At 59.0% G+C, this 25004-nt stretch overlaps 1 protein-coding gene across 1 annotated transcript; it reads left to right on the top strand.

The window, feature by feature from the left end:
- The first annotated feature begins 1028 nt into the window (after nucleotides 1-1028).
- On the top strand, nucleotides 1029-24266 carry ADA (adenosine deaminase). The gene is made up of 12 exons (XM_076011141.1): nucleotides 1029-1180; nucleotides 9504-9565; nucleotides 15250-15372; nucleotides 17737-17880; nucleotides 18540-18655; nucleotides 19955-20082; nucleotides 20714-20785; nucleotides 20867-20968; nucleotides 21226-21290; nucleotides 22638-22767; nucleotides 23360-23462; nucleotides 23934-24266. Exons 1-12 carry the CDS (start codon nucleotides 1148-1150, stop codon nucleotides 23948-23950), a joined length of 1095 nt encoding a protein of 364 aa, XP_075867256.1. The 5' UTR covers nucleotides 1029-1147; the 3' UTR covers nucleotides 23951-24266.
- The last annotated feature ends 738 nt before the right edge of the window (nucleotides 24267-25004 follow it).

Raw genomic sequence — 25004 nt, 5'->3', positions numbered from 1 at the left:
CCTCTTCAATCTCCCTCCCTCTCTTTCCCCCTTATTTATGATCCAATGAAGTGAAACCACCGTGCCACCCCGGTACTGGAACATCACCGATAACCTGAAAGCACCTGTATACCCCGCCCCCATCCGCCCGGTTCACCTGAGATAACCATTCTTCTCATATTTGTCTTTCCCTTGCTTTAAAATGTTTTCCACCTATGCATGTGTCTTAACAGGCACATTTTTGGTTTTGCTTTCGTACATTCTAGAAGTTGCACCATAGTGTACGTCACTTTCTGCAACTTTTTCTCACTCAACATTGTTTCCGAGATAGACCTGTTTGTCTGAAGTTCAGTTTCACTGCTGTATAATCTCGCATGGTGTGAATATTCCGGTTTATTGGTGGATGGGCGTTGAGGGGTGTTTCCGATGTTCTTGTCATTACGAACCCCGCTGGCGCGAAGATTTTGTACAGGTCTCCTGCTGCGGCTGGGCAGGTTTCTCAAGGGTGACTACCTAGGAGGGGACTTTCTGTGTTCTCCCACGCCCCCCGTGCTCCGGCCACCCAGGCCTCCTTTCACTCCCAGCTCCCCGAGTCTCCCCGCCAGGGCCGCCCGCTTCCGCGCCCCCGCCCCCGCCCCCTTTCACCGGGCGAACTCCTGCAGGTACTGCGGGCCACGGCTGGCCTCCCGTTAAAGCTTCCTAATTACACACTCATGTTGTGCGATCCTGCGACGGGCGTCCCTCGAGCCCGGCAGAACGCGGCCCCCCAGGCTCGCGATGGGGCCTGGCGCATCGGAGGCGCCGGGGACGCCTGCAGGTTGCAGGCAGGCCGGGGAGGAGGTAGAGCCCGCGAGGCGGCTCGGACCGCAGCACCCAGGTGCGTCCCATCGCGCGTCCCGGGCCGGAGTCGGCGGGTCGGCAGCGGCCACGAGGGCTCCGGGTCGGGAACTCCAGGAAACTCGCAGCCCGGGCCGCCGGCGGGCGGGGGGCGGGGCGGGAACGGGGTGGGCGGGGCGTGGGCGGGGCGTGGGCGGGGCCCGGCCCGGTTAAGAGGAGCGTGGCGGGCCGCGGCCACCGAGGGCCCCGGGGAGAGCCGACCAGCTGCCAGCCGGGCGGAGACACACCGAGCTTCAGCTGAGCAAGCAGCACCCGGGCGCACGCGGGCACCATGGCCCAGACACCCGCCTTCGACAAGCCCAAAGTGAGCGCGGGCGGGGGCTGCGGGCCGGCCGGCTCCGGGTCTGCCTGGGGGGTCGGGGGACCCAGGCCTGGGCGTCCGAACCCGGGGCGAACACCGGCTCTTGCAGGCGCTCTCTTCCCTCTGCTCGGGCCTTGGCCCGCCTCCAGGCTGTTCAATGGGGGACAGTGAGGCGGGGAGGGTCCCGATCCCGGAGGCCTCCGGGTTCTGCTTCTGCCCCTGACGGGGCCCCTCCGGGTCTGTTTGTCCATCTGGCAAGTGGGCTTCCTGCACCGCCGGCCGGGGAGCCTAGGCAGGGGCTTGACCTCTCCGAACCCCAGCTGTAAGGTGAGGCCCAGTGTCCAAGCCCGCGGGCACCTGGTGTCGTGCCCCGTGCGTGCGTACTGAGCGCTCGGTGCAGGGAAGTGGCCTTAAACTCCAACGTGATGGGGAGCGCCGCGGAGCCCAGGTGCGCGGATGAGCTGGTGGGAAGAACTGTGAGACCTGGCAGAAAGGGGAGGGCAGCCAGCATGGCACCCCCTTCCTCACGCAGGGTGCAAAAGGGCTGGGTGGGCCCTGGGACTTGGGCCGTAGCGCCTTCGCTGGGGCCAAGCCCCAGCCGCCGGCCCCAGTCTCTCCGCCCCGCCCCGCAGCCGCTGCGCCTAGGGAGCCGCGGGGTCAGGGAGGGTCAGGGGCTGGGGCCCGCTTGGCCTGCTCGGGACCCGGGGATACTGTCCAGGGAGGGAGGGGGCCCAGGAGTCCGCCACGCCCAGCGAATCGGCCACAAGGGCGTGGGACCGGAGGAGGGGGAGGAGTCAGCTGCGATCAGCCTCAACTTACCCCCTGAGAAATTGGAGTGAGTGGCGATGGCAGACGTCACAAAAGTGCAGAGAATTGAGTGAGTATGTCTGTGAGAGAGAGAGTGAGAGCCAGCACCCACCTGCCTTCTGAGGCCCCCACCAACCGGAGGTGGGGAGTGCAGGGACCAGCCCTCCCCCACCCCCACCTCCTCCGGTCTTGTCGGGTGCCCATGCCCCACGTTAGTGCCTCTTTCCCTTGACGTCTTTTTTTTTCCTTTGTAGTGCTCTGGGTCCCGCTGCCCTACCCTGAGTGAACCCTAAGCCGTAGGCAAAACCCCTTCGTTGAGAGTGAGATGGAGTTGATGCTTCTACAGTGCTTGCCACATGCACTCCGTTCATCCTTGCAATGCTTTTATAACCGCCCAGCGAGAGAGGGACTGATATTATTAGCCCTAGATTTTGGCCTTGCCCAATCCTCTCAACTGCTTTAAGCCGGCAGGTCCTGTCTCCGCTCTGGGCCTCAGTTTCCACATCTGGGGAATGGGACACCACCTACTTGTGTGGGTGTCTGGAAGCCAAAAGGTGAAGGTTGAGAGTGAAGGTGGGTGCCATGTGCTTGAGGTGTGACGGATCTCATTATTGTAAGGAGGGGACTTGCCTGAGCCGGCAGGAGCAGCTGGGAGGAGTGTGAATCTCGGAGCCACTGTGACCAGAGCCAGCTCCCTGTCTTTCCATGGGTGTGACAGATAATGATTATAATGTCACAGTGTGTTGACTGTTCTGTGCCAGCACATTTTAAACATGTTACCTGCATTCATTCATTTGACCCTGGCAATGACTCTGAGGGTAGCTGCTGTCATCTCTAGTTTATAGATGAAGAAACAGGCACAGAGAGGTTAACTAGGCTGGACATCACACAGCTAGGAAGTGGCCAATTTGGAGGTTGAGCCTAGGGGAGACTGGCTTCAAAGTCACACGCCCCTCGCCATCTTCCCTGCAGAAGCTTTTGGGGATGGGGGTGCCAGTGCCTCAGGTGCAGGCTCCTGGGGACAGGAGCCGCTCCCGTATTTATTAGCCTCTCGTACCTACCACCCTCCGGGGCCGGGACCTGGCCAGCTTGAGGAGGGCAGAGCAGGGCAGTGCTGTTCCAGCTGCACGCAAATCACCTGACCCCTAATGCTCTCTGGTTCCGGAAGCCTGTGGGGGCTTGAGACGCTGCGCTTATCGCTTGTCACGTCCCAGGTGACGCTGGTGCTGCCCATCCACCCACACGCTCAGAGCAGCAAAGCCCTGGCAGCTGCCTACCTGGTCTGATTGTGTCACTCCAGCTAATTCTTCCTAAGCACCGAGGGGGCGGAGGTTGTGGCCCTTATCCGCCTGTGTCCACAGGAGGCCCTGGTGCCATTCTGTGTCCTGGACGGTGGTGCTGATCACAGGCCTATTGTTGTAATAATGGCCGTCCTTCGCGTCGTGTGGGTACCAGGTACGCCCAGCCATTTAGCTCACAGAATCCTCTGGATGGCTCGACAAGGCAGAAGTCTTTGTCCCCATTTACAGATGGAGAAACTGAGGCTTAGAGAGGTGAAGGGGCTTGCCCAAGGCTACATAAAATCTGAGAGCCTTGAAGCCCCAGACTGGCCCAGGCTGGGACTGTCCCTTCCCGGTGCAGAGCGGGGCTGGGGCTAAATCCCTGATGTGCTTCCGCTCTCTCATGTTTGAACGTTTACTCATCACGAGGTGCTGTTTTGACGTGTGGCATTTAATGCCCTAGAGGTTGGTCTTGTTATCATCTTCAAAACTGAGACTCAGAGGGGAAGGAACTTGCCCAAGTCACACAGCCATAAAGCAGCAGAGCTAGACCTGAGCCCGGGCCCACCTAAAACTGCAGTCGCTGCTGTTAGCTGCTATGCCAATTTGCGACTTTATATGCACTTTGTGCATATAAAAGTGGGGCAGGATGCAGAGAAGAGTTAGAGTCAGGGTGGCAATGTGGGTGGGCTGGTGCGTTGGCCTTGGGCTTCAGACAGGCTAGAGTTCACTCCTTGCCTCGCCACTTAGTAGCTGTACCTCGTGCAGACAGCCTCAGCTTCCTCCTCTGTGAAATGGGATAATAAAACCAGTGGTATTGTCCTTCCTGGTTCTCCTACGGCACCTGGCTGGCACCAGCAGGGCAGGCCCTGGGGGGGGTGCGTTTCCTTCCTGGGGCTGCGGTTGACTCTGGGACGCCTCCCACCTGCAGATCTTTCTCTTTTCTGGTCTTCCTGACACGAGGCCCACCGGTTGCCGTCTTTGGGCTTTCAGTTACAGAGCCACCTGTTAGAACAAAAATACCCCTGGGAGGAGCCTGCCTTGCCCAGTTCGACTCCCGTGGCAGTTGCGGGGAGGGGGACATTGGGTTTCATTGAAGCCTTCGGCCTCACAGGAGAGGAAGCGAGGCTCAAAGGAAGTGGTCTGTGGTCACACAGGGAGGCAGGGAGGCAGGGAGGCCAGACAGCCTCCCGATTCCATGTCCAGCCTCGGGTGGGCTTGGCATGGGGGGGGCACAGCGAGCTGTGGGGGACTTGTCCCCTTGCCCAGGTGTCCTCAGGGGCCCCTGTGCTGCCCCCCGGGGTGGAGGAGGGTAGGACTGTGGACCAGCTTTTGACAGGGGGGAAGAGCAGGCTGGGGGTCCCAGAGTGAGGTTCGAACCTACATTTAGCCAAGGTGTTGGGGCTCACCCGTGCTCCTTAGTGTCCTAAGGCCCCAAACCGGGTCCGGGGGGGAGGGGATAACTGCTGTGCTCTTGGTGACCAGGGGGGTAAATGGCCAAGGAATTTGAACTTGAACACTGGCTGGGGCAAGGCTGCTTGGGTCTGAGTCCTAATCTCCCACTTACCAGCTGGCGGAGCCTGAATAAGTTGCTTGCCTTCACTGCACCTCAGTTTCCCTTTCTATAATGGGAATTATACCTGTACCCACCTCACAAACACCAAGTGCGGGCCTGGCTCAGAGCAGGCAGCCCAGCGATGCGGCTGTTGGTCAGCGTCATTGCTGCCTGGTTGTTAGTCCTCCAGTTTAGACTCTGCCACCGTGGACCCGGTGCTCGCTATGCAGGGCGCGGGGAGTGCGTTGCAGCAGTGAAGACCCGGCTTTAGAGTCAAACAGCCTCCCCGGGTGCTGCTCACTAGTCTGGGACACCCATTAGTCTTTCGTGACCTAAGGCAAGTTCTTGAACTCTCTGAGCCTCGGTCTTACCGCCTGTAAAATGGGGATAGCTGTGCCGTGTTCCTAGGCAGCTGCTCCGCGGGTCTCCCTCCAGGGGAAGACGCACTTGTCTTCTGTGAAACCTCTGGGGAACCTCGTGGCAGCCGCAGAGGACAGAGGACTCGGGCCCTAAGTCAGCAGAGACACTGGGGCACTAGCAGCCTCTTCCCCGCTGTACCTTGCGGTTGCAGAGGCCAGGACAAGGCTGAGCACGGAGGACTCTCTGCAGGAGGGGAGGCTGCTCTGTCTCCTGGCCTCACCCCGAAAGTCAGCCGAGAGGCCCTGGCGGCATGAGGCAGTGACCCCCGGCCCTGCCCAGCTCACTGCGAAGAGCAGGGTGAGTGAGTGAGGGAGGGAGGGATGGACGGAGGGACTCCTGGCTGGCGGTGGGCACCTGTGGCTCATCTGGGTTCTGGCCTCAGTGCTCAGGTTCTGAGGGCCGATCAGGCAGCCTTGGCCACTGTGCCCCTCTGGGTCCCCTGCCAAGCCCGAGGTGGGGAGCTCAGCCCGTTCCTTGTAGCCCAGTGGCACGGTGTGGTGACACAGACAAGGTCCCTTAGGAAACTACTGCTGGGGGAGATGGACGTGTTAAATACGTGAGCAAAACTAGCAGGAGGGAAACAAAAAGGAGGATGTGTTTGAGGTGGCCCAGCGAGCCCCGGGGGGAAGAAGTCAGGTTGGATTTGGGGGGCGGCGGTAGGCGGCCCTGCGCACCCTCCGGCGACTGGGAACCCGTGATCTGGGCGTGTCCGAGACCCGGGTTCATCCTGGCTCTACTGGTGACACGCTGTCTGACCTTGGGGGAGCGACCCCACCTCCCGGGCCGCATTTGTCCGGCGGGGGTTCTGGAGAGCAAGGACTTGGCACGTCTCTGCGATGCCCCCACCACGCTCGGGGCGTCGTAAACATTTGCTGGTAGCTGAGGATGCTTCCGGTTCGGATTAGCTCTGGGAGGATTTCCTGCCGTGTGGCCGAGGCTGGGTGGGCTGTGAGGCAGACCCCAGAGGGCGCGTGCAGTGGGAGGGGACCAAGGAGGGGGCGCAGCCCCTGGGCGGCACCTGAGCATCGGGCAGGTGGACATGGGTCCCAGCCTCAGTCTGCCACCACTGATCTGCGCAACCCTGGGCAGGTCACTGAACCTCTCTGAGCTTAGCGTGGCAGGTCCATTTCCCCATCTGCAACATGGGCTGCTGAGTACGTTGCCTGGGGGTTAAGATTAAATGAGATGATGGGTCTGATAATAGTAGGTAGCTGCTTTTATTATTATCATTATTGGTGTCCGAGGCTAGGCCCGCAGGGGCAGCATGGTACAGCAGTTAGGAGCTCAAGGATCAGACCTGGGTTCACATTCTGACTGCATCACTGACTGTGTCTTTGGATACTTATTTGAGCCTCAGTTTCCTCATCTGTAAAATGGGAGTGAAGTCCCTACCTTACTGGTTACAAGGATGAAATAAGATAATGTGTGTAGGTGGTCTAGCACACAGCAGGCACTCAAAAATTAGAGGCCACTGTGTTCCGTTTCCCCGAATGGGGCCAGGAGAGCCGGGGGCCACCCCATTGTCGTCTGAGGTGGGCTGGTAGACATCTCCACGATGGCTGCGGTTTCTGGGAAGCGCGGCGGCTGCCTTGGAGGTGCTGCCTCTGCCCCCGCTGGAAACCCGTCTGGGCAGCTTCCCAGGCAGCCAGAGGAGGGGTGGGACCTGCAGGCCATGCTGGGCTCTGCCCGCCCCCTCCCGGGGCACTCCCGGCCTGGCCCGCCACCCGAGACCCACCGTCCCGGGACTGCTGTGTGACGAGGCTCCTGCTCACCGAGCACTTGCTGTGTCCCGGGCTGCAGCAGGTACTGCTGTGACAACTTGTTCACCTCCCGTCTGAACTGCCAGGCTGGTGCTCGGTCACAACAGCCAGGAACAGCTTTTTATAGGGAGACTCCGCTATAGCGGAGTCCCTAACTCCTGGGCCACGGACCCAGGGCCGGCCTGTGGCCTGTTGGGAACCGGCCACACAGCAGGCGGCGAGCTTCGTCTGCATTTACTCTATACCCACTCCCCCCCAAAAGGGTTGGGGCCCGCTGCCCTAGAGAAAATACCTGGGTGGGAAAACCTCCCGGTGGGAAACCCTCCCCCATCACTCTGGCCTCATTCTCGCCACCACCTCCCGGCCCGCCTCTGGTTCAGACACGTGGCACCTGCAGGGCCCCCTGCCCAGAGCCACCACCCGCCCCTTCCTCCTCCCCCTCCCTGGCTAGCTCCTCCCCTACATGATCTTTTCTAGATGTGCCGTCTACGTTGCACCCCCACTGTGTGTTTATCTCCCAGCACTTGGTTCCACTGCTTGTCTGTGACTCTGGGTCTAGGAAGGCAGGAGGGTGACACGGTGCTGTGGTAGCCAACACCCCCAGACTGAGGGGCGTACAGCAGCCTAGGCGTGCCTGGCTCTCTTGCTGCTTATCCGTCACGAGTCTGGGCGGGGTGGGGGTGGGGTGGAGGCGTGTTCTGCTCGTGGCTGTCACTCAGGACCGCGGGCAGATGGGGCGATCACCGTCCTGAACAGTGTCGCAGAGTGAAGTGAGAGGTGGGGGCGTCGGCATTGGAATGCTCTAGCCGGAAGTAGCCACGCAGACCGCCCCCTCCCCAGCCACAGCAGGGAGACAGGACCAGTGACCCCTCCCTGATCCACAGCCTGACTCTCCTGCTCTCGGAGGCTGGTCCGAGGCGAGGCTGGGTTCTGCCTCTACCTCCCTCCTACCTCCGTACCTTTCGTTCAGCTTCGGCCTCCCCGTGAACACATAACATCCCTGGGACACCCCTGCCTCCCCCAGCGGCCGCAGCTGCTTGTCACTCCCCGGGCTGCAGCCCCAGCACTCCCAGTGCTGGGTGTATTTTGAGAACTCTGTAAACATTTGGCCGAGTGGGACTTGAACTCATTTTTCCAGGAACTGCAACAACTAAGTTGACTCCGAGCCTGGGTGTGAGGACTGCTCTGTCCTTCACCAGCTGGGTGACCTCTGGGGAGATCTGATTACTCCGAGTTCCTGCCGGGAGGACTTCTTGTCTCTGTTCCCTGCTGGCTTCCGGTGGGGTGGGCTGGGTTTCCTCTGCAGCCGCGTGTGCCCGAGGACGCCCTTGGGCCTCAGCTCCTCGGCTGCGTCTTTGGACGTAAGAAATGTCCGAGTCTCCAAGTTCCAGAGATGGCCTCTCCTGGTGGAGATGTCAGCTGAGAGTTTTCTGGATCTGTCCCTGGCCGGGGGAAAAGCTCACTTGTCACCTGGAACGGGCAGATGACAAGGTCCCTTCCCCACTGCCCCCCAGCACCTGCTGCGCTGCTCTTAACGGCTCTTGGGACACACCTGGCTGAGAGGCAGGGGCCGTTTTGTCTGCCCACACCGTCTTTTTAAATCTTTACAGTTCTTGGATGGGGAGGTGTAATAGCCCATTGTTTTTCAGTTGAGGAAACTGAAGCTCAGAGAGGTCAAGTGTCTCGTCTGAGGTCACACAGCCAGAGAAGGGGCAGAGGCAGGAGTCAAGCCAGATGGGCTGTCTCCAAAGCCCCTGCTCTTAAACTTGGCTTTGAGTGCAAAGTGTCAAAAATAGGGCTGAGCTTGCAGGTGATCATCAAGAAGGCCAAGTATCCGGCACCCTTTCCAGAGTACTAGAAAGATCTCGTATTGCCTAATGTCGATTCTTGATAAGCTGTGCTCGACTAGCACCTGCTTTGGCAAGTGGAGCCTCGTGTCTGAAATGCGTTGTGGGCATTCACCAGTGGGGACGCCCAGGGCAATCCTTTTTGTTAAAGCTGGATTTTGTCTCTCGAGTTCACTGGGAGCAGGAGCAGCCCGCGTGGCGGCTCAGACCTAGTCGTTCCCACGGGGCCCTGGCTGTCCTCGCGGGCAAGAGCACGCGCTTCGCAACTGGGCTCGGGTTCGAGCTCTGGCTGTTCTGCCGCTCACTGGCTGTAGTTAAGAACAAAGGCGGTGGGGGGTGGGGGAGGCGTTCCTGCTTCCATCACTTGCTGTGTGGTTTTGGACAAGATACTTAACCTCTCTGAACCCTACTGTCATCAGTTGTGAAAGAGTTAACAACCGAACCCACCCCACAGGTGAGGACTGAACAAGGCGGTGCGGGCAAAGAGTGTAGCGCAGTGTGTGTGTGAGTGTCCGGTAAATCGTGGCAAATGGTCATCGTGATTAATGCTGATATTAATGCTTTGAGAGAGCCTTCAGGCATTCATAGGTGTCTTCTCCCTCTCTCTCCTTCTCTCCCCCTCCCCCCTCCTTCTCTCCTCCCCTCCCCCCCTTGCAGGTGGAACTGCACGTCCACCTAGATGGAGCCATCAAACCCGAAACCATCTTATACTATGGCAGGTAAGGTAATACTATGGCAGGATGTGGGCAGGGTCCCCAGTGCTGCCCACAGGCCCCTGGAGAACGCCAGGGTCACCGCTGCTCCCCGTATCTCTGTGGGAATCAAGCCAGCCCCCAGCCAGAGGGGTTGTGTGGGGACATAATTGGAGACCCGTAGCCCAACTCCTGCGCCTTCTGGGCCTCTGACCCTTGTCCTCCTGCCGCCAGGCTGGCCAGGCCAAGGTAGTTCCCAGGGCTGCATCAACCGCTGTGTCCTTTGACTGGGCCAAGAGCCGGGGCAGGTGATGGGCCCACACGGGACGCCAGGTGCTGTCTGCCGAGCACGTCCTAGTGCTGGCCTGGACAAGTGAAGACAGTGGCCCAAGGCCACCCAACGAGCTCACAGTGCAATCAAGAGCTGAGCCTGCGGCTGTCTGACCCCCACTTTACTACAACATCGTGGCAATGGCCTGCTAGGAGCCGTGGGAAAGCGGCTCAGCCTCCCTGGGCCCAGATCTCTGCGTCTCGCACGTGAGAACACGTGCCTCACGTGTTCCTGCCTCAGCCCTTGTGGGCGAGCTCACTGGGTGAGCCCTCCCAGCGGGGGACGTCCGTGCCCCCTCCCAGACCTCAAGGGCTCAGAGGAGCCCCTCTCTTGGGACGAGCATTTCGGAGCAGGGACTTTGGAGGCCCAGGGGTCTGCATTCGAATGTGGACACCTCGGTTCCTGTCTGCAACCTCGGTCTCTAGGTTGAGGGGAGAGAGCAGGGCCTCCCCCAGAGCCGACTAGGGACGGGCCGTCCTTCCAGCCCAGCCTCTGCCCCCCCCCCCCCCCCCCCCGTCTCGAGAAGATCAGCTCTGGATCCAAACTTGAACTCTCTGCTCCATAGACCAGAGTCCCCTCAGTTGCCCAGAGACCTGGTCCTTAGGCGAGAACTAGGGATGCTTGGGGGTTTGCCCCCAGCCCCCGGGAGCATTTCTTCCGAGGCCCTGAGAGAGTTCTGGTAAGTCCACTTCTCTCCGCCTTGTCGCGCTCCCAGCGACCTTTTTCTGCCCCAGGAAGCTGCCATTGATTTAACTTTCATTCGACTGTGTGATACAAGCACATTGGCATTTCCTACGTGCCAAGCATTTCTTTAAGTGCTTCACCTGGGTTAAGTTATCGAATCCTCACGACAACTTCTGAGATAGGGACTCTGACTGCCCCAACTCACAGACGAGGAAGCTGTGCCGCAGTAGGCAAAATAACCTGCCTCGTAAGCACAGGGCGGTGGTCTGGCCCTGACCTTGCGCCTGCAGGGTAGAGGTTTGGGTGAAGTAACGCACGTAAAACGCTTAGCTCAGGGCCTCGCGCAGGTTAAGTGCTCCATAAATGTCACTTAATGATAATGTTATTAATTAGAGCCTAATGGCTCTGGCTAAGTGGAGCGAAGCCTCTTGGCTTATCTCTGCCTGGCCTTTGCCCGCGTTGAGCCACCACTGTTGTCACAGACCCCTAATGAGGTCACTTAGGTGGGGCACCAAGATGGGATCTAATCCAGGTGCTCATTAAGGGGTCATTGGGCGCTCATCAGTGGGGTCAGGAAGGTGACGGCGTCTGGGGCAGGGTGGAGGAAAAGGGAAAGGAGCTGATAGGCATGGGCCGGGCTGGGTTCGTGTGTCCCACGTCACCCCAGGCCCCGGGGAGGGGCTGTGGCGGGCGCCAGCTGGAGTTCGGCCGAGTCAGGCTGGGGGACCTGGGAGCGGGTCACAGTCAGATACCCGTGCCCGTGAACACAAGCCAGAGGCCGGGTGGGGGCAGGCCGGGAGGGGAGCCGCTGGCCCATGTCACCCCCAGGCCAATGCCGTGGTCCCCTCTGTGTCTGACTTGGGGCTGCCTCAGTTGACTGTTCTCACCTGCTTTCTTACGTGTTTCCGGCACTTCTGTTCCTTCTCTCCCTCTGTCCTCTCTCCTTCATGCCCGGCAGCCCTTTCTCCAAAGGACATTCCGAATCTGGCCGAATTCCCCCTGCACCTCCCCAGTGTGAGACGCCACCTCTCTCACGTGCGCCGTGGCGCCGCCTCCACTGGTCCTGCAGGCTGTGGTCAGAGCAGGTGTCTTCAAACGTGGTCCCACCGGCTCGTCCGCTGCCGGAAATCCTCCTCCCCCCCCCAGCCCCCGTCCCGCTCAGGGTCAAAGCCAAAGGCCTCATGTGGCCCCTTAAAGTCGTGCAAAGCCCAGCTGACCTCTCTGACCTCTCTACTGCTCCTTGCTTAGTCCACACTGGGTGTTTCCCACACATGCCAGAGAGGCTGGGTAATTTGCCCAAGGTCACACAGCCTTTAAGTAACAGAGCTGGGATTCTAACGCAGGCCGCTGGGCTTTGGAGCCGGCTGTCTTTCCCGTGACATGTAACAGTCTCGTTTGTTCCTCTTCGTACCCCTGCAAAGGCGATATCTGTGTTTTACTGATGAGGGCATCCAGGTCCTCAGAGAGCTCCTGCCCGGAGTAATGTGGTCAATAAAGGCAGGAGATGGCCTCTGACCCCCAAAGCCTGAGCTCATCCTCCCTCCCTGGGCTCCCTGAGGGTGAGCTCTTGGTGGCCATGTTGCCACCAAGCCAGAAGAGGACCCTACGGAGTGGGGACGGGGAGGGGGCAGCTGCTATGGCCGACCAGGGGGCGTCTGGAAGCAGAGCTGGGCTGAGGAGCCCTGGCTTCTGCGAGTGGCTGGGGTTGGCGGGAAGAGCAGGGCCGTGGGAACGACTTTCTAGTTGTCTGAGCAGCTTCCGGGGGCCACATCCCGCCTGCGGGGTGCTGGAGAGGGTCTCCCTGTCTCCTGCCAGGTGGCTGCCTTAGCTCCTGGCTCCTGCTCTGCTTCCCTGGTTTGTTCCCCGTGCAACAGCCGGAGGAGGTTTTAAAAAGATAAATCATGTCATGCCACCGCCCTGCTTAAAATGCTCCAGTGGCTTCCCAGCGCCTCCGGACACAGTCCCAGCCCCTCCCTGGCCGCAGCCCGGCCCCTTCCTCTCTGGCCCACCATCGGGCACTTGCCCTGCTCCCCGTGTGCCCCGCCACTGCCCCAGCATAGGAGCCCCCCGCCTGTCCGTCCTCTAACTCTTCTGCTTAAATGTCACCTCCTCAGAGAGGCTGTCCCTGGCTGCCCCATCTCAACCATGTGTTAAAAAAGATCTTTCTTGGTGACCGTTGAGGAGGGAGGCTGGAGAAGAAGAAACCAAGCGGAGAAATATCTAGAAAGCAAAATAATGAGATCTCGGGGACTGGCTATTGGTAGGCAAGGGGGGTGGCGGAGGCCGGGGGAGGCCCCTGCCTCTGGCTTGGGAAGATGGGGGAGCCACGTGGAAATGTGGAACCTGGGCTGGGAGAGCTCTGGGGGAAAGGGGAAAGGCGGGCAGACACAGGGGCCCGCCCTGGTTGCTGCTGTCTGCCCAGGCCCCCAGATGGTGGAGTGTGGACGGAGATTAGAAGTTGTGGACCCAGGTGGAAACCGTGAAAGGAGATAGGTTCTTGGGGCAGGTGCAGAAGAGGCAGGGTCTGAGCGAGCAGGGCCAGCGGGACGAGCCCGGCAGGCAGTGGTGGGGTCCTGGGAGCTGGACGAAGGCCATCGGGAGAGTTGCACCCCGCTGGGCCAGGGGCCCAAGGCAAAGGTGGCCGCTGGGTTTGGCAATGTGGGAGCCAGAACCTTAGCCTCACCTCCTTGCCTTCCCACTGGCTCCCAGGATCTCCAGATATAGGGTTTAGCAACCGTACGGGCTCTGCGGGGGGCCACAGTTACAGCCTAATGAGGGTGACTTTGGGGCAGGCTGGCTGGCACTGGGGGCGCTGTGGGCACTGAGCGTCCACACTCTGGGTGCCAGCACCGCATGGGGCGTCCTTTCCCATGGTGCTGCACAGCCACTGGGCGCTGGTGACGGCCGTGGCGGGCTGACCGGCAGGTGGTGGACGGCAGGGTGACGCCTTGGTGGGACCTACCGGCAATCGCAGGGACTGAGGCCACCAGATGGGGAAGAGGCTTAAGGCACAGATATTTATGTAGGAAAACATTGTAATCACAGAAGCCATTACAGAACTTAGACACTATTTGGTCAAACTTCCATTTGGCAATTTCCTCCTGTCTGTCTTCTGTTTTCGCTCTGTGGACGATTGGATGCTTGGACCGCCTACTTTAATCTTCTAATTTTCTTAGCTGTTTGCTCCTAGTTTTTCATCGTCTCGTCTTTTTGTTCTCCTTCCTGGAGGATTTCTTCACTTTCAGCTTTCTCTCCTTTTATTATATCCTATTATATCCTATATTGCTATTATTGTTAATATTATTAGCTATATTATTGCTAATATTATTATATCCTATATTGCTGCCATTATATCCTATGTTGCTGCCATGTCTCCTCACATTTCCGAGAGCCCATTCTTATTATCTGAATGTTCCTTTTCTATAAAGGGATTTTTTTATTTCAAGGATGTAATATCTTCTCTGCTCCTTGAGGGTATTCATTTTGGGGTTTTGGGGTTTTTTTTAAGTTTTTCTTCTGTTCTCGGCATTGTTGCCTCAGAGTGTCTTTTATCTGTTCTCTTGTCCCTCATGTTAGAAGCATTTTTCTTTTAAGACAGGGTCTTACTCTGTCACCCCAGGTAGAGTGCAGTGATGTCATCATAGCTCACAGCAACCCCAAACTCCTGGGCTCAAGTGATCCTCCCACCTCAGCCTCCCGAGTAGCTAAGACTTATAGGTGCTCGCCACCACGTCCGGCTAATTTTTCTATTTTTTTGAGAGATGGGGTCTCACTATTTTACCCAGACTGGCCTTGAACTCCTGGCTTTAAGCCATCCTCCCGCCTCAGCCTCTCAAACTGCTGGGATTACAGCCGTGAGCCACCGCGCCCGGCCAAGAAGCATCTCTTAATCTCTGGGGCTCTTTGGCCGTCCCTCCGATCTCAAAAGTGGGGAAGGCCCGGGGTGGCCTTGTGACGCAGGCAGAGTCAGATGGGAGGAGGCGGCGGCAGGGGCCGTGCAGAAGGGAGCGAGCCCCCTGAGCTCGCACCTGGCTCCCTGCGGCTGGGAGGGGACAGAGATGCTAAGGAGGTCCAGGCAGGGCCCTCGCTGAGCGTTGCTGGGGTCCAGCCCTGCGCAGGGGGTGGGGCGGTGGGGTGAGAGCGCCGAGCCCGGCGGCAGGCTCCCTGGGCCCCACCCGCGGGTCTCCCAGTACGCAGGGCCTGGCAAGCCTCTCTGATGTGCTGGCCAGATGGAGGGCGGATGAGGGACCGACTGGCGCCTGCCCCGCCCCGGCCCGGGAATTGTGACGCTGCAGTCACTGCCCCTGATAACCCCTGAGCGGATGTAGGACATGCTGGCTCTGCCGGCTCCTGGGGCTGAGGAGGAAGTCGTGGCCTTGCCCTGGCTCTTTCCCTGTCTGCAGGCACCAGCCCGCCAGGGACATGGATGGGTGTGTGCACGCATACACACGCATGTGCATCCACACCAACAACTTCCACCCACTCCCCCCTTGAGATGCGCTGACTTGTGTCTTGGGGGCGGGGCTGTTGGGAGGATTCTGGTCCTGGCTCCATATGCCCTGGGCCTCAGTTTTCCCATCTGTCTAATGGGAGGAGTTGGATGGAGGGAAGCCTGCGTTTCCTGCTGGGCTCCTTCGAGGAGGCTGTTCCATCCTGGCCTGGGTTGGCTGGCCATCCTCATTCTTTTCGTTTCCAGAAAGAGGGGGATCCCGCTTCCAGCCAACACGGCGGAGGAGCTGCAGAACATCATCGGCATGGACAAGCCGCTCACCCTCCCGGGCTTCTTGGCCAAGTTTGACTACTACATGCCGGCTGTCGCGTGAGTTGCCCCCAGCCCTCGGGCCCTGCGCCAGCGTCGGTCCCTGTGGCCGGCCCCGCCCTGTGCCTCAGCCTGCAGGGCCGAGAATGCGCTTGAAACCTCAGCTCAGCATCGTATAGGCTTGAGTGACTCCCTCCGATGCTTTCAGGCCTTGGTTTTCCCTTGTGAAGTGTGGGCATGATGGACCAAATCGCTTCTATGGAGAAGTGGCAGATACAGATCCTCGTATCAGACGCTTTCATGCAATAGCTGTGACACTGGGCAAAGTCACCTTCTCTGGGCTTCCGTTTGCAGCTGGCGGGGTGGGCGTGGAGTCCTGGAAGCCCGGGGCTCGGCCTGGGAGGTGCTGGCGCACAGACGCGCACGGCTGCCACCCTGGAGCGCCCGCCGAGGCTCCCCAGAGACACCCCACCACGGCACCCCGCTTAGGGGACCTCCTGTGCGTGCGAGGCACCTCGCGTGGGCTCGCCACCTCCCACGCCACCGCAGAGGCAGCTGCACCTCCCCAGCCGCAGACGGAGCCCCGTCTCCCAGGAGGCCTGCCTGCTTGGCCTTTTGGGGCCTCGGTCCCCTGAGGGTCTGACCTGCCCTGACCTGGCCACCGTCCACAGACGTCAGGGGAAGAGCCCCTCGGCCAGGGGGAACCAGGGCCAGAGAAGGCACGCGTCAGAGGCAGTACAGGGCTTGGGCACACGCGTCTTCTAGCTGCTGGTTCAGGGCTTCGTGTTGGGAGGGGAGAGGAGGCTTACTCTGAGATGGGAAGTGTGGCGTCGGGGAGGTGAGAGAGACAGGGTGGAGTGGGTTCTCGAGGCTCCTTTTTTCCTGTCTTGAGTCGACGAGGAACATTACTGGGTACTGGAAAGGCCCAGAAGCGGAGCTGGGGGTGTCTAGAGAGAAACCTCAACCGTCCTTAAGCCCAAGCCAGTGCCCTGCCCCAGACCCCCCAGCTCGGGGTGTGGGGTTAGCCTTGTCCCAGGAGGCCAGTCACCTGTGGGGGCTGAGGCCCAGGGTCCAGGCGCGCCGCCCCGCCCCACAGGGGACTAGCACCGTCCATCTGCAGCCTCAAGGCACGGGCACTCCTAGGGACGCTCCTCCCGGGAGAGGCCCGATTTCCCCGGGGCAGTGCACCGTCTTCCTACCCCGGCTCTTGGCGCTTGTGTACCTTCCCTCTCGTTCTCGTAACCGTTCCCTTTCACTCTTCAGGGCGGGACTTCCAGCGAGGCTCCCTCCGCTGTCATTTGATCAGCACATTTGTCATTGAGCCTGCAGTGGCCCTTGCGGGTCAATTTGTGCCTTGCTTCCGGAGCCAACGCTCGGTCATAACTAACGTGCCTTGAGCATTGGTCTGCCCCAGGAGCTGGCCTAGGGGAGGGTTATGAAGTGTGACTCGTTCGTCTCCACAAACCCCCACGATGGAGGTGTCAGAGTGGGTGACTCACCCGGGGTTACACAGCAGATAAGTGCGGGAACAAGGGTCCGAGTGCACGGCCGAGCCCCAGGTGTCTCCCCTTCCAGAGTCCCTCTGGGTCCTCGCATTTCTCTTCCCCGCCGGCCTTACGCCCATCATCAACAAACACCCCGCCCCTGCGTCCTCCGCACTGTCCTGGGCTGAGAGGTAGGGCAGTGACGAGGCAGGTGGAGGGTCCTTGCCTCACGGAGACCACGTGCTGCTAGAAGGAGAGGAAATTGGCTAAGAAGCCATGGGACGTACGGTGTCGAATTGTGATAAGGACCATAGAAAAAGTAAAGCGAGGGGGAGTGGCGGAGGGGACACTTTGTGCCAAGGCAGCTGGGGAGGCCTCTTGGAGGTGGTGAGGCTTGGGAAGGAGGGAGGCAGCAGGGGACAAGACTGGGGGAGAGCGTGCCACAGGGGGCTGCAGCACCGAGGCTTGACTGTGCTTGGACAGGAAGGAGGCTCTGGTGGCCTCGGAGAGTGAGGAGAAGGAAGGTGCTGGGGAGGCCAGCAGGGCTGGATCGTGCAGGGCCGCGGAGTTGGGATTGCAACGGGGGCTTCGCGGGGAGGAGCGACAAATACACTCTCATACTCACAGAAGACTGTCCCAGCTGCTGTGCCGTGAATGGTTACAGGTCCACGCCTGCAGACAGGGAGGCCAGTTAGAGAGGACGTGGTTCGAGCCAGGGTGGAGGGGTGAGAGTTGGCATGTGGCTTGGAGGTAGAGCTGACAGGACCTGCCGAGTGTTTAGGCCCCTACCCAGCAGATGCCCAGAGCTGGGGCCAAGGGATTGGGGACAAAAAGTGGGTTTGATCTGCCAAGGGTTGGGGACAGCCTTGTTTCCTCCTGGGGCTCCCAAGGGATTTGGGGAAGGTTGTCCCCAACCCCTTCTCTTCCCTTCCCTTCCCAGAGGCTCCCGGGAGGCCATCAAAAGGATTGCCTACGAGTTTGTGGAGATGAAGGCCAAGGAGGGCGTGGTGTATGTGGAGGTGCGCTACAGCCCGCACCTGCTGGCCAACTCCAAGGTGGAGCCTATCCCATGGAACCAGGCCGAGTGAGTGGGGCCCTGGTAGGGGGTACGGTGAGGTGTGGCTGGGCGGCCCCACCTTGAGACCAGAGGGGTGGACTGTTGGGAGTCGCTGGCCCAAGCAAGACCATGGTCTTGCCCCCGATCTGATCTGTGGCCTCAGAAACAGGGGTTTACTTCCACCATGAGACGAGGCTGCCGTCTGTCACCTTGCATGCGGTTCTGTTTTTACCTTGGGCAAAAGTGTTTAGCTGTCTTGCAGCCCATAGCTGCAGACATAGTTCTGCTGCCCAGGATGTTAACCTGCTTAGCTGGTGACTCAGGGTCCTGCTCTAACCTCGTAACTGAAGTGAGTCTGACCCATCCTCACCCCCTTGCCTGGACCCCCACAGATCTCTAAGCAGCATCACAAAACCACCCTCTCCCGCCTTCGGAGCCACAATTCTGACACCCATGGCAAGGCTCGAGCTTAGCACTGCTGTCCACCTGGGGTGGGGAGGGCTGTGTCTGACACCACCCACCTCCCACGGGGATCCAGAGGCTCTAAGGAAGCTGGAGGGGGTGCTGCGCCCGGGTTTGCCTGCAGTCCTCCCAAACACTCCTCCTCCTCCTCTGTGCCAGCCCCAGGGCTGCCCTTCCGGCCTTCCCTTCGCCTCAGGCCTGCCCCTGCTCCTCTCCCCACACAGAGGGGACCTCACCCCGGACGAGGTGGTGGCCCTAGTGGGCCAGGGCCTGCAGGAAGGGGAGCGAGACTTCGGGGTCAAGGTGCGGTCCATCCTGTGCTGCATGCGCCACCAGCCCAGTGAGTAGGATCCCCGCCCTGCCCGAGCCGCCCACTCGACCCCGGCCCCCACCTCCTGGCCCGGCAGTGGGGGTGCACCTCGTCTGCCCTGCACGCCTGACCCACGGTGTCCCCTTGAGCCCACGAGCAGGAACTTGGTGCTTCCTGAAGCCACGGAGGCCTCCTAGGCAGACTCAGAACTTCCTGGTGACATACTTTCTCCCCAGGGAGACCAGGCCTTGACAGCCACATGGCCTGCAGGTAGCTCAAAGCCAAAGGAGCTTAGACAATTGGGGGGAAAAAATCTAAGCTAGTTCTGATCAGCCCACAGTCCTCTCTTGATAACCTGTGGGCCAGGCCTTGTCCTGCCTGGGCCACCGACCCCATGAACAGATCTGATTTTCAGGATTTCTAAGGGGTCTCCCTTGTCACGGATGCTGATCAAATCTCTAGGGCAGGAGCTTCATGGGCAGAGCCCCACTGTGTGGCCCAGCGGGTCATAGCACCTCTCTAGGCCTCAGTTATGTGCTGTCACATGGAGACGGTCGCACGTACTGCCTTCCTCCACCCTAAGGGTCAGCGAGAGCCAGAGCCAGGGGTTAATGCCAACCTACAGACCTACTTGCAGAGCGCCTGGCCTGCGCTTTCTCGAGCCCTCGCGGCAGCCTGGGGAGTAGCACTACTGTTGTTTATTCCCATTTGACAGATGAGGAAATTGAGGCAGAGAGGTGTGAAGCCTCTCGCTCCTCAATCAAGGAGGTACAAAGTCTTAATTTGGACCCAGAGCCCTCTCATTCCAAAGCCTGAGCATGTGCATTCTGCTTCGAATACTTCGTGGTAACTTTACTGGTTAAGATGACACGATGCGCTAGCAACACGCTCGGTAGGGGTGTGGGCTGGACTGCGGGTTCAGCGTTAGACGGTGTGCCCTCCCCTCCACCTCTTCATGCGCCAAGTGGGGTGAGCCCACCTTGAGGGCGGCTGTGGGCACCATGCGACAGAACAGCCCATTTGTCATTTACTGAGCTCAGGCCCTGTCCTTGGCGCTTTACACACAAGGCTCAGCAGAGCCTTGCCACGCCCTGTGTGGTAGCTGGTAGTGCCCCCCCCCGGGGAAGGAGGGAAACTGAGGCACTGTGCAGCACAGTTTGCTGAGGGCCATGTGGTTGGGACGTGGCAGTTGGGGTTTGAGCATGGGGCACTGGGCCCTGCCTCATGCTGGCCTTGGGCAGGGTTGGGGGCGGGGGCGGGACCGGGAGCAGGAGGCTGGGAGGTCTCTCCGCTGCTGCTGACAGAGCCCGGCGGGAGTGTCGCCCACAGACTGGTCCCTCGAGGTGGCGGAGCTGTGCAAGAAGTACCGGCAGCACACCGTGGTGGCCATCGACCTGGCGGGAGACGAGACCCTCCAAGGAAGCAGCCTGTATCCCGGCCACGTGCAGGCCTACGAGGTGGGCCCTGGGCCAGCTTGTCTCCTGCCCACAGTCGGGAGAAGCCACACAAACCCGGAGCGTGGCGCTCCTGAGTTCCCGAGTGTGCCTTGGTTGGGTCTGGGGCTAGGAACTGGGCGTGAAGACCCCTGGGTGTTGGGAGTCCCGAGATTGAACCCGCTTCTGTCTATGATTTGCTGTGTAGCCTCGGGCGAGTTTCCTCTGTTGAGACGACTGGGTTGGAGGAGACATCCCAAAGGTCCCTTCCACCTAACGATGAATGTCCTTCCTGTGCAAGGGGCGTGGCGCGGTGGTTAAGGGCACATGCTCTGGAGTCCCACTGCCCGGTTCAGAGCTTGGCTCTGTGCTTCCTGTTTGACCTTGGTCATGTCACCTAACTTTCCTGAGCTCCCCTCCTATAGGACGGGTGGGATGATGGTTGTGAATATCAGGTAATGTGAAGAAACCATCCCATATGGTGCTGGCTAATACACGTAGCTACCGCTTAGGCGATGGTGGGCTGGGGGAGACCAGACTTCTCCAGTTGCTGACATGGGCCATCCTGCCTGGGGTGGTCCAAGCCCACGGCGTGGCGAAGGCAGGGCTACTGGGCCTCCTGAGGCCGCACATGACCTGGCTCTCGCCCCTCCAGGAGGCCGTGAGAAGCGGCATTCACCGCACCGTCCACGCCGGAGAGGTGGGCTCGGCTGAAGTGGTGAAAGAGGTGAGGAGCTGGGCTGGCCTCGGGGCCTCCTTGCCCGCCTCCCCCCTGCCCCACACTTGGCTCCACTCTGCTTCTCTGCAGGCTGTGGACGTGCTCAAGACAGAGCGGCTGGGACACGGCTACCACACCCTGGAAGACAAGGCTCTTTACGACAGGCTGCGGCAGGAAAACATGCACTTTGAGGTGAGGGGCCAGAGAGTAAGGAGGAGCCTCCCCGGCTGTCCTCCCCCTCCTGGACAGAGAGGTAGAAGGCCAGGCGGGTCCCAGGAGCTGAAGGGGCAGGTGAGCCAGGACGGGAGTGGACAGTGGGCAGCAAAGCCGCTAAATGCTGGAGGGGGATGAGAATGCCAAGCTCGTGGGATCCAGCAATGGGGGGTGCCCCATGGAGGGGTCAGCATGGCCTGGAGCTGTCCCTGCCAGCCTCACACCTGCTCTTCCAGGTCTGCCCCTGGTCCAGCTACCTCACTGGTGCCTGGAAGCCAGAAACGGAGCATGCGGTCGTTCGGTGAGCTCTGGTCCCCTGTGCCCGTTCAATTTTGTTCCAGGAAGACCAAGGATGGGAAGGAAACGTAGGGACCAGGCACCAGCATATGCCCAGTCTCTTAGATATGAAATCTCTTTGACTCCTTGGGAAGCAGGCATGGCTGTCCTCATCTTACAAATGAGGGATCGAAGCTCAGACGTGCTGTAATTCCACCAAGGTCATCCAGCTGCTAACTAGCAGAGCTCGGGGCCCTGCAGCTCATTCAGCTACAGCACAATGCCCTGCTCCCCCGAGGGAAGCTTCCATACTCCCAGTTCTCCCAATTCTGCCTCCTGGGCATCACATCAGGAAGCATGAGTCCCTGCTGCCTGCACGTTCTCTGCTCCTGCCACCTGGCCCTTGGGACCTCTTGGCACCTCTGGGCATTGCTCTGAGCATCTTCTTAAAAGCTTTCCCCTGGGCCTGTCCCTCCCTACCCTGCTCCCAGCCCGCAGCCTAACCAGGGCCAAGGCCCTTCTGTCCTGTGACCGAGCCCTGGGAGTGGCATGAGGTCTCAGGCAGGTAGAGCCGCCTTCCCCTGACGAAAGATAAGGACAGCAGGAACTCAGGGTGACCATGGTCAGGCCAGTGCTGGTCTGTCTGCCAAGCTCATGAGAAGGGACGGAGCTTGGGCTGATGTTCTGGTGCCTTAGGAACATACAGTATGTGGGTACACAGCCTGTGGGCTGGAGGAAGTCAAGAGTGAGTCATCTGCACAGATCTGGTGGCTGGAGTAGAAGTGATGGCCCCAGGAGATGGTGGAGCAAGAGGGCCTAGGATAGAACCCTGAAGGACAGTGACATTTAAGGGACAGGCAAAAGAGACAAGTAGGAGGAAAGGCAAAAGTATGGTGTCAGAGAAATCTGGGGAAAGGGTTTCAAGAACAGGCTACAGTACCAAATTCTGCTACACAAGTCAATTAAGGTAAGAGCTAAGAAAGATCCACCAGATTTAACAAGATGGTGTCAGGGATTGTGCTAAGAACAGTTTCCATGGTGTGTTGGAATAGCCAGATCCCGTGGGACTGAGGACGATGGGGGCAGGATGGAGAGGGGAGGGCTCCTTGGCCTCCCCAAGCTCCCATTCTGTCACGCCAGGCCTCTCTGCTGCCATAGCCCAGGTCTGGACTGGCAGGGTGGGCTTGACTCTGCAGTTGCTACTTGCGTGGCCTTGGACAAGTCACCCCAGGGCTGTGTACTTTGTTTCTTCCTCTGTGCAAGGATCAGGTCTACAGTTGCCATGAGGATCAAAGGAGGGTGAAGGTCAGTGTGTGCTGACTTTATGAAAGAGTAAAAGGAGGCTCCCTCTTGCCCCCTCCTCCTGATCCAGGTTCAAAAATGACCAGGCTAACTACTCGCTCAACACAGATGACCCGCTCATCTTCAAGTCCACCCTGAACACTGATTACCAGATGACCAAACAGGACATGGGCTTTACCGAAGAGGAGTTTAAGAGGCTGGTGAGTGGGTATTGATTGGCCTTGACCCTTGGGCCTGGGAGTGTGAGGCGTGCAGGGCCTGTCCAGGGCCTGGTGCCTCGGAGGTGAGTGAGTGCCTACACAGTCCAAGACAAGCCAGACCTAGGGTCGGGTGCTGTCCACAGAGAAGATATCTTTGTGCTGAGGTTTTGACCTAGGACCTGGTTTTTTATCCTTTGCTTGGGTTAAGTGCCGTTAAAGAATGCGGTGAAATCTGTCGACCCTTCCCCAGAAAGGTGTGGCCAGCTATGAAATTCCATACAAACGCTCCAGGCTGTTCCTAGGCTGTGTGAGTCAGCTTGTGTAGGGTGGCATCTCTCTGGTCTCCCACTTGCCACCCTGCCTCTCCAAGGTTTCTCCAACTTCTCACATCCCTGTCATGTAATGCCACATTAAGAACCCAGAACCTCATGGTCTCTACTCTGGCACTAGCTGCCATGTGACCTTGGACAAGTCTCCCCTCCCTCAGCTTACCTGCCCATGTTCAACGAAGAGGATAGATTGCCACTAGATTGCCAAGGGCTCCCTGCCTTGCTCTCTGGTTCCATGTTGTCTGCCATCCTGGCCCTTCCAGAACATTAATGCAGCAAAGTCCAGCTTCCTCCCAGAAGATGAGAAGACAGAACTTGTCAACCTGCTCTATAAAGCCTATGGGATGCCACCTTCAGCTGCTGCAGGTATGTTGTTGTCTGGGTTTCTGGGCTGTTGCCATGCCCTGGCTCCAGCCTGGCTTTCTGTGGGACTTCTAGTAAAATACCCCTCCTCTCTTGGGCAACACCTTGAATATGTGATGACTCCTTGGTTAGTGGGCCCCGGCTGGGAGCAGCCTCTTGTCAGATTGGCTCATTTTCTATATAACTGCTATCTTGAGAGGGTGGTCTAAGGGAAAGACTTGCTCAAGTCCTAAAGGTCTGGGCAGTTTGGGGCATCTCCATGGCTGCCGCAAAGCCAAAGGCAGGGAGTGTAGGGCCCAGGTCTATTTGCCCCTTTCTTCCTGGGTGGCCTTGGCAAGGCATCCCCTTGCTCTAAGCCTCGGTCTTGCCACCTGTAGAAAGAAGGTCCTTTCTGGTTCTGGTGGTCTGTGATTTTACAACATCCTGGGTACTGTGACTTTCCTGATTTTTCTGCTTCTCTGACCTGACAAGCAGAGAGGCAGCACCCCTGAAGATGCCATGGCCACCTCTCCGAGCCCTTACCCCGTGGAGTCTTCGCAACTCTGTGGGGTCAAGCAACACTTGCATTTATTCCTTCCAAGAAGACTATGATTTCGATAGTCAGCTACTACTGCTCTTGAAGCCCATGTGCCTGTTTCTGTACACACATATACCTCGGCATGGCCACATCTCTCCTCTGATTATGTGCCCTTCTCAGGGACCAGGGCCCATGCTGGAGGGCGTGGCTGAATCTGAAACCCTCCTTCTATGGCAACTTGTACTGAAAATGTGGTGCTTAATAAAGAAGCCCATGGCTGGTGTCATGCAGCAGGTGGCGTGTGGTGCTGTGGTCTCGGGCGGGCTGAGACCTGGGGCTCCTAGACGCGGCCAGCCTGCTCAGCAGCAGGGTCCAGGGAGCCCAGTGGAGGCTGTGAATGGGAACCCCTTGCTAAGAGGGACCCATAGCCTGTCCTCCCTCCGGAAGAAATAAGGCTTCTCTTGAACAGTTGTCGCTCAAATGTTCCTCGAACTCTGAGCCCCGCCTACTCTGAATCTTAACCACTTCGGTACCAGCGTCGACTATAGTCGATAGCCACAGATGAACGCGCACAGCTGAGCGTCGACTTTAGCCGACAGCCATGATATGACTTTTCTAATTTTTCATTTATCAAAATAAAATTGTGAACATTTAAAAATAACGTTATGAAAACATATATGCATATGTTACCTATTCTGATTTACATTACAAGTAAAGGTGCCTGTAAAGTAAAACAAGCTTTCAGTGCTTTAAAGCTTTCCTCATCACACAAGAGCAAAATGGTGATTCGTCGTCAATGCACAGCACAGACTACCATGCCGACTGTGAGTGCCAGCTGTGGGCGAGGTTTCTTGGCCGGTGAGCGCCGTACCGAAGTGGTTAAGAGGAGACGCTTCCTTTTGGGTTCTTGAAGCTGTGGGCCAGGGTGAGATGGAAAAGGACTCATCAGACACTGGGGCCTAGGAGAGGTCCCAGCCTCTGCGGAATCCTGCATCTTCTCAGTGTCTCTTCCTGTGCAGCCTGGAGCA

Source organism: Microcebus murinus, chromosome 16, assembly GCF_040939455.1.
Source record: "Microcebus murinus isolate Inina chromosome 16, M.murinus_Inina_mat1.0, whole genome shotgun sequence".
Taxonomy (NCBI): Eukaryota; Metazoa; Chordata; class Mammalia; order Primates; family Cheirogaleidae; genus Microcebus; species Microcebus murinus.
The sequence above is the reverse complement of the archived record's forward strand: the minus strand, read 5'-3'. Positions and strand labels throughout refer to the sequence as shown.

Coding starts and splice junctions, on each gene's coding strand:
- ADA (XM_076011141.1), top strand. CDS start 1,148: ATGGCCCAGACACCCGCCTTCGACAAGCCCAAA. Junction 9,566..15,249: donor ACCATCTTATACTATGGCAG/GTAAGGTAATAC, acceptor TTTCGTTTCCAG/AAAGAGGGGGATCCCGCTTC. Junction 20,083..20,713: donor GCCACGTGCAGGCCTACGAG/GTGGGCCCTGGG, acceptor TCGCCCCTCCAG/GAGGCCGTGAGAAGCGGCAT.